Genomic DNA, 8,795 nt, shown 5'->3' with positions numbered 1-8,795 from the left:
ACACACAGATACTCCGTCTTGATGCGGCTAACCTTCATTCCTCTCCTTTCCAGGGCAAACCTCCACGCCTCTAGCTTCTCCTCCACCTGTTCCCTGCTCTCACTACAGATCACAATGTCATCTGCAAACATCATAGTCCATGGAGACTCCTGTCTAACCTCATCTGTCATCCTGTCCATCACAATAGCAAACAAGAAGGGGCTCAGAGCTGATGCCTGATGTAGTCCCACCTCCACCTTGAACTCCTCTGTCACACCTACAGCACACCTCACCACTTTCTTACAGTCCTCATACATGTCCTGCACCACTCTAACATACTTCTTTGCCACTCCAGACTTCCTCATACAAAACCACAGTTCATCTCTGTGCACCCTGTCATAAGCTTTCTCCAGATCTACAAAGACACAATGCAGCTCCTCCTGACCTTCTCTGTACTTCTCTATCAACATCCTCAAAGCAAATATTGCATCTGTTGTACTCTTTCTTGGCATGAAACCATACTGCTGCTCACAGATGTTCATCTCTGCCCTTAGCCTAGCTTCAACTACTCTTTCCCATAGCTTCATCGTGTGGCCCATCAGCTTTATTCCTCTGTAGTTACCACAACTCTGCACATCTCCCTTGTTCTTAAAGATGGGCACCAGCACACTTCTTCTCCATTCCTCGGGCATCTTCTCACTATCTAAGATCCTGTTGAACAACCCAGTCAGAAACTCTACTGCTACCTCTCCGAGACACTTCCATACCTCCACAGGTATATCATCAGGACCAAGTGCCTTTCCACTCTTTATCCTCTTCAATGCCCTCCTCACTTCATACTTACTAATCTTTGCTACTTCCTGGTCCACAACAGTCACCTCTTCTATTCTTCGTTCTCTCTCATTTTCCTCATTAATCAACTCTTCAAAGTACTCTTTCCATCTTCCCATCACAGTATTGGCACCTGTCAACACACTTCCATCCTTATCCTTTATCACCCTAACCTGCTGCACGTCTTTCCCATCTGTCTCTCTGCCTTGCCAACGTATACAGATCAGTCTCTCCCTCCTTACTGTCCAACCTAGCATACAAGTCATCGTAAGTCCCTTGTTTGGCCTTTGCCACCTCTACTTTCACCATACGCTGTATCTCCCTGTACTCCTGTCTACTCTCTTCAGTCCTCTCAGTGTCCCACTTCTTCTTAGCTACTTTTTTGTCATTTAATAATGTAAATAGAAATGTTAGTTGACACAAGTGGCACTTTAGACTGAAAGCCTGTTGATTGTCATATGTTCTGAAATCTGAGGAATTACTGTTTTTCTTTATTTTCATTGTAAATATTTAATGTTAGTTGACAGAAGCACTTTGGGCTCAAAGCCTAAGATAAGATAAGATAGGATAGTATAATGCCTAATGGTTTCAGTATTTTTTTTTCAGGCAAAGTGACAAATTTTTATTGCTTTGATCTTAAATATGCAGATGTGCTGTTTTCTCATTGTCATGTAAGGTTGTTCATGTAAAAGTTAGCTCACAGTATAAATATAGAAAAGGAGATTTTAAGGGTTTGTGTGTACCAATTACACCTTATCTGGTGCAAATCATATCAAACACTGGGGAGATAAATTCAAATTCACTAGCTGGTAACATTTACGTGCATTTAATTGTCTATTTGACTCAGCAGTAGTGCTCAGGTGTACCCTCGTAGTGGTGCATAGTAATAGCACATCAAATGGGTGTGAACAGGGCCGGCCCAAGCCTTCAGTGGGCCCTAAGCGAAATTTACCTTGGGGGGCCCCCCACAAACGACTTCAGTGCAAAATCTGAATATATGTCAAGTAGTGATGGGTAGATGAGACCCCATCGTGTGTGTCACACTTTTCCCTCATTGTATCATTCATGTATCACGCAGTGTCGGTTTGACTAATTGGTGCCACAAGTGGATTAAGAAATGTACTGCAGCCAATGAACAATAAAGTTTGAAACAATTTGTGAGGAATGAGCTTGACTGAAGGTAATGCAACTATTTTTTAAACTGTATGTCTAAAAATAAATACAAATAGACTTGAAAGTGTTTTTGTTTGATAGAGAAAGTAGGCCTACATGTGATAAATTGAATGTTATATTATCATTAAAATGCAGGCTTAAGTGCTTTGTGCCTGTTGTAACCACAGTCAGTGTCAAGTGTTGTTTATAATTTTCTCAATAAACCCAGTTGTGTTACCATGCAGGAAATCATACTGGTAGTAATTTTTAAGCCCCAAAATTATAATTCATAGCATGTATTTCAGCAGTTTTTATGCTTTTACTTTACAGCAAATTCTTCTTTACTTTCACTTCACTGAATTACTTTTACATTTATTGGGGTAAATTTTGACCCAGTTTACTTTTACTCAAGTAATGTAATCAAGTTCTTTGATCATTACTAACTATGTTGATGTTGGAAGTTCATTTAGATGTTTTTTTAAAAGTTCCCTTTATCTTTTAACAGAAATTACCTGTAAGGTTGCTTAGCTTACTTTTTATTACAAATGATTGTAAAACAGAGTATAAAAGTACAGATTGGCATGCCAGAAAAACATATTTTCATATTTGAAAAGGCACATGACATGTTTATATTATTTTTCATGGAAGATCTTTTCCAAAAGGACAATTCAAAATATTTTGATTTTATAACATACATATAAAAAACCAAGTTCTCTCGAACACTAAAATCTTTGCTTTCTTTTTGCTTTTTCTGCTCTCTTTCTCTTTTCATCTGTGTGTAATAATAGGGTTGCCAACTTTCACACAACTAAATAAGGGACAGGTGCACAGTGCCACTATAGTGTGAGCATGATGTGTGAGCACAGTGTATATTCATTTAGTGATTTAACAGGAAATAAAAATGTGTATATTCCCTTTAATTTTTAACCTAAAATAATTTGGCCCTTTACATAAAAACATGCAAAAAAAAATAAATGCAAAAAAACTCACCAAGTTTACTTTTTCCATGGATACTTTTTGCTGCCCTTGACTGACTCAAGCAGTTTTTTGTCCTTTTGCACAGCCAAAGAGAAGTCCTTACATGACATATCACAGTTCACAGATATTTGAAGTTCATTTTTGATCAGCTCTGTGCTGCACCTGTTTCTTGACCGCAAAGTCCTATAACTAGCATACGTCTGAATGACAGTGATCTGGAGAAGTTTATTTGTTTATCACTGTACAAAACATCCTCTCAACTCTCTATCGTAACTATCAGGTAGCGATACTCCTTCCTGTTCAGTGCCAAAGTTATTGATCTGCATAAGCAGCACATGCCTAATTGAATATTCATGAGATAAGCACGGTCCAGCCGTTGCTGTTGATTATACCCGGTAGTTGTTATTGACTGAATTCTGGAGTTTGGTCAGCTGCCAGAGTGTAGCGTGAGCTCTAGACCTATATATTTGACAGTACTTTTGTGGTTCTGTAACGTTTTGATTACAAGCATATCTGCCGCTGTCTCATCAGGCAGCATTTAGGAGTAGACACGCTGTTACACCACAGTAATGGCGGCGCCCACAAATACGGGACAGTTGAGATCCCGTATGAGACAAATCAATTTAGCCCAATTTACGGGATGTCCCGGCTAATACGGGACAGGTGGCAACCCTATGTAATAATGAACCCGCAAATGTGAGTCGTGCTGTGTACGTTAAGCCATGTATAGAGAACGGAAGGATGGATATTGGTTGTTTGTTGGACAAATGTGTTTATATTACCCGCTGTGGTAATCACATCTGAAAGTGGTTTATACCGGCGGATTCATGAGAATCTAAGCTTTCCATCGGTGTATAATGTTTATATCATCGAGTTGGCAGTGTCGTTATATTTCGAAAAGTGCTTATGTAAATATCAAAACGGCCCGCCCGCCAGCTGCTGAACCTTAACAGGTTTTAATTCCGGTTATGTTTAGAGTCGAGGATTTAGATCATTTTGGGTTAAATGAAGGGATTTGTTATATATTAAAGGTTAGAAAATGTAATTGCAATTAACAAATATCCAACTGGAGGAGAAAAAGGCGCCGTAGCAAACAAGACTCAGACTGAGCCCTAAACTTGCCATGCTCACATTTATCAAAACAAAAAAGTCATACAACCTACCTTTATCCTTTTTCTTTTCTTGCTCCTCCAACCGTTTTCTCTTTCTTTTTTGTGCCCCTGAGAGGTACATTTTCTTGGACGGCAACATTTCTGTTTGCTTCTGTCCGCCATTGAGCAATGACACTGTCACTGAACTTGCGCAGCCGCTAAGGTATTCTGCCGCAGGAGTAACTAGGTCCACTTATTGATACCATCGAAGATTGACATACTTGGCAACCTAGCTGGCATTAGAAAATTATACCAAAATTATTGGTGTACAACCCGAAACAATGGGTATTGTTTTTTTTTCTAATTTTTTTTACAATTACACTTGCTTTTTATTAGGGACTCTGGGGGGCCCCCTGGTGGTGGTGGGCCCTAAGGGACTGCTTAACTCGCTCATGCCTTGGGCCGGCTCTGGGTGTGAACATAATTTACATCAACTGTTGTATTCTGGTGTTGCCGACTCTGCTATTTGATTTGGTAAATTAAGTGCGCCCCCCCAAGAGAAAAATTCACCAGCCACCACTGGTAGAAGACTAGAAACGATAGTGCGCTTTAGCAGCCGGCTAAGGTGGCTGCACATAAGGACGCTTGTAAATGACGTTGATTAGCTGCGTAAATTCGAATGTGAATCACATCATTGGCTGGGGCAGCCAGTCACGGGTCACTCATTGGCTAACACTGAAAAATAGCACAGAATGAATTGTTATGTATTTACTTTATTTTCAATTTAGGTTGGATTTTTTTTGTGTGCAGCGCAGATTTTCTGTGCGCTGAGACCATGTCAGCAATGCGCAATTGCGCACGCGCACAGTTTAGAGGGAACAGTGCTTGGTGGAGTCATAAAAGTCACTGCTGTTTTAAATTTGTCCACTGCACTGCAGCATCTTTCATGTATGTATTTTGTATAAGTTTTCTACATTTACAAGGCACGGGGGTAACGCAACCTTTTCCTCAGTAGTTCCCATTTAGTTTGTGTGGTGTGTCAGTCCAGGTGGTCAGGATTACTACACAGATGTGGGATGAATGTAAAACTTCACAAGCAGTTTTGATCATAAAGTGAAATACTATATTGTGCAGTTTCAGTGATAAAATGTTTAATGCCTTTATATAAATCTGTGATCTGTAAGTTGTGATACACAGATGATAAACTGAGACACAGCATTGTTGAAATTTCACTTATTTTTCTGAAGAGATTTCAGGATGTTCACAATGTTTTATAAAATGATGGGTCATTAAATGTGAACATTTGCATAATGTACTTTTTTTTGCACTAAAACAAAGAACTGGGCTGCAGGGACAGTTGCATGCTTAACAAATCAAGTTCCGTTCCCTGTCATGGCTACGCACACAGGATCAGAGCACTCGTGAGACATAAACCTAGGAGCAGCAGGCTTGTAGGTTTTGGGTTATAAATAGAAATAGCTGTTGTAGTAGCAGAAGCAGTAGTAGTTTACCACTGCTCAATCGCATACCATGTACCCTGGAAGCTAACACGGTGTAAGTCCAGACAGACGGCTGTTGATTGGTCCGTAGACAGGCCTGCCCTGTAGCAGCTGCCGTCATCCCATCAGACGTGCTGGGGATGCTGGGGATGCTGACTGCTGCTGATCCTTCTCTCTCCTCCTGCTGCTGGCCTCTGTGAGGACCAATCAGGTACGTCTGCACTGACTCAGTCTAAGAGGCTCACGTCATTTGCGCTGAATAATGATCCGTGTTTACTAGTATATATATATATATATATATATATATATATATATATATATATATATATATATATATATATATATATGTGATTCTATCATACACTTCTACCGTCTGTGGTTTCCACAGCTTCACACCCTTCATTGTCTGTCGTTTATTTCAGTGGGTGGGTTAAACCATGACAATATTGTTTCGTGCAAAATATAGCCTAATATTTGCTTGACTGAACAGCAGGACGTGCTGATGTGTTTTGTGCTCGCTGGTGTCGCTTTGCTCAGATGAATGCTGTGGATCAGGGCTGAGATGAGATAAGCGTCCTCTGTCTCCGACCTGCTGCAGCGCCTCGTACGCAGGAAAGACGTGAAGGCTGGAATACACGGCTTTGACGTATTCTCCTGTCTTTGAGCGGTGTCTGTGGAAAGGTTCGCCTTCTGTTTGCACATAATCGCCACCTCGATGATGGTCCCGACGCTGCTCTCCAGAGGTGATGTGAGCTGAGCCATCGGTGGAGCCGCAGAGGAGCTGTGCGTGTGTCGAGGTGCTGATGCGGCTGTGACAGGAGCGAGCATGGCTGCCGGGAAGTTACTGCTCTACGCCGGGCTCTCTCTGTCTCTCTGCGCCCTGGGAATGCTGGCCGTGGCGATGTGCTCCGATCACTGGTACGAGACTGACGCCAGGAGGTACAGGGACCGGTGCCGAAGCTACTCCACCCGCCGCAAGGACCCGGGCTTCATCTACATCCCCAACAACAGCCTACCGCTGCGGGCCAGCCGGAGCAGCCTGCCCCGCTGGGAGGAGAAGCTGCTGCTCGCCCGGAACCGGCGGCAGCTGTTCGCCATGAGCGCTGCGGACGACTGTCACCGGCAGTATAACTCTACCAACATGGGGCTGTGGAGGAAATGCCATCGGCTGGGTTTTGACCAGGAAATCGAAGATCTCATCCGGAAAGGTAAGAGCGAACTGGGTCTAAAGTTCTTGCTCAAGCAGCAGTGTGCATTTCAGACACGGACACGGCAGACATTGTGCAGCTCAGACTGTCATTAAATATGAATCGAGCTGCTGCTGGGTGCTGCTTGTTCACCTGGGCAGAGGGCGAACACAGCACCGAGCGGTCTGTCTGATGGATGCAAATGTTGGTACCAGGCTGAGCTGTCTGTGTGTGTGTGTGTGGGGGGGGGGGGGGGGGGGGGGGGCATGGACGGCCTGTGGCTGCAGACTGCTTGTTGTCATGCTATTTTGCAGAAGAGGAGCGCATGTTAATGATGACGCTGCGTGGCAGTGCGTGTTGTGCGTGTCCTCCGTCTTCTCAGGTCTCTGGTCACCTCCTGAAGCGGCGCTAGCCCGAGCTGCTGCTGCAAAAGAAAAAAAAAAGAAAAAAAAATGACATAATCATTTCAGCCAGTCAGAGCACTCAACATGAGGCAGGAAGAGGTCTGGCCTGGGTACAGTGTTTTGTGTGAGCAGTCTTTATACCATTTAATCACAGTTTTAATACCTGTTAAAAAAAAGCATGGCCCAACCCAATGAGGGCCGTTTAATCAGGTCCTTAATACTTATTGCTGTTTGATGTTAAATAGCATTTTCTGGGATTTTAGGCTGATAGGCCAACAAAAATAGTCATACGAAAATAATACAAATCAATAAATACATGCTCTACCCAGGGCCGTACAGTAGATAGTGATTAGCACTGTCACCTTGCAGCTGGAAGATCCCCGGTTCAAATCCCGGCCTGGGCCTGGGATCTTTCTGCATGGAGTTTGCATGTTCTCCCTGTGCATGCGTGGCTTTTCTCCTGGTACTCCGGCTTCCTCCCACAGTCCAAAAATATGCTGAGGTTCATTGGTTACTCTAAATTGCCCGTAGGTGTGAGTGCGATTGTTTTTCTGTATATGTAGCCCTGCGACAGACTGGCGACCTGTCCAGGGTGTCCCCTGCCTTCGCCCGAGTCAGCTGGGATAGGCTCCAGCCAACCCCGTGACCCTAGTGAGGATAAAGCGGTGTACAGAGGATGGATGGATGGATGTTCTACCCAGGCCCGCACAGTGCGTAGGTGGTTAGCACTGTCACCTTGCAGCTAGAAGATCGCCGGTTCCTATCTCGGTTTTCCGGGGATCCATCCATCCATTCTCTATACACCCCTTTATCCTCACTAGGGTCACGGGGGGTGCTGGAGCCTATCCCAGCTGACTCGGGCGAAGGCAGGGGACACCCTGGACAGGTCGCCAGTCTGTCTCAGGGCTACATATACAGAAAAACAATCACACTCACATTCACACCTACAGGTGATTTAGAATAACCAATTAACCTCAGCATATTTTTGGACTGTGGGAGGAAGCCGGAGTGTCCAGAAAAAACCCATGCACGCACAGGGAGAACATGCAAACTCCATGCAGAAAGATCCCTGGAAAAGCCAGGACACGAACCAGGGATCTTCTTGCTGCAAGACGAAAGTGCTAACCACTCCTCCACTGTGCAGCCCGGTTTTCTGAAGATCTTTCTGCATATTCTTCCTGTGCATGTGTGGGTTTTCTCCAGATTCTCCAGCTTCCTCCCATGAAAAACGTACTGAGGTTAATTGGTGATTTTAAATTGTCCATAGGTGTGAATGTGAGTGTGATTGTTTGTCTCTATGGGTAGTCTTGTGACAGATGGTGTCCCTTACCTTCACCCTAAGTCAGCTGGGTTAGACTCCAGCCCCTCTGTGACCACCCCTGGATGGATGTTTTGCTCAAGTGTGCTTGCCCAATATCAGAATGTGAAATGATCAAGTCACATCATACGTTTATCTTTGATGATGTTGAGCAATGGGAGCAACTTGGACCCTGCTCAAAGGAGGCCCAAGGGTCAACCGAGGGCCACAGACAGATCCCAGAAGTGGTCACCAAAGAACTTGACACTGTGCTTCCTTAGTTTCCAGCAGATCAAGTTCAAACTCACCAAGTTTGAACTTGATCTGATGCACAGTTGTGCAGAGCGACAGAATATTATTGAATTATGGTTAATTGG

General features: G+C 43.8%; 1 protein-coding gene across 2 annotated transcripts in view; it reads left to right on the top strand.

The window, feature by feature from the left end:
• Positions 1-5,604: 5,604 nt before the first annotated feature.
• The window catches only part of tmem178bb (transmembrane protein 178Bb), a 178,142-nt gene continuing 174,951 nt past the window's right edge, over positions 5,605-8,795 (top strand). Inside the window, exons 1-2 of one of the 2 annotated variants that reach the window (XM_051954499.1) lie at positions 5,605-5,741; positions 6,068-6,738. In XM_051954499.1, coding sequence (XP_051810459.1) covers positions 6,357-6,738 — 382 coding nt within the window. In that variant the 5' untranslated portion in view covers positions 5,605-5,741; positions 6,068-6,356. The remainder of the gene's footprint in view (positions 5,742-6,067; positions 6,739-8,795) is intronic. The other variant, XM_051954500.1, reaches the window with a different exon arrangement.

Source organism: Acanthochromis polyacanthus, chromosome 1 (assembly GCF_021347895.1).
Source record: "Acanthochromis polyacanthus isolate Apoly-LR-REF ecotype Palm Island chromosome 1, KAUST_Apoly_ChrSc, whole genome shotgun sequence".
NCBI classification, from domain to species: Eukaryota; Metazoa; Chordata; class Actinopteri; family Pomacentridae; genus Acanthochromis; species Acanthochromis polyacanthus.
The sequence above is the reverse complement of the archived record's forward strand: the minus strand, read 5'-3'. Positions and strand labels throughout refer to the sequence as shown.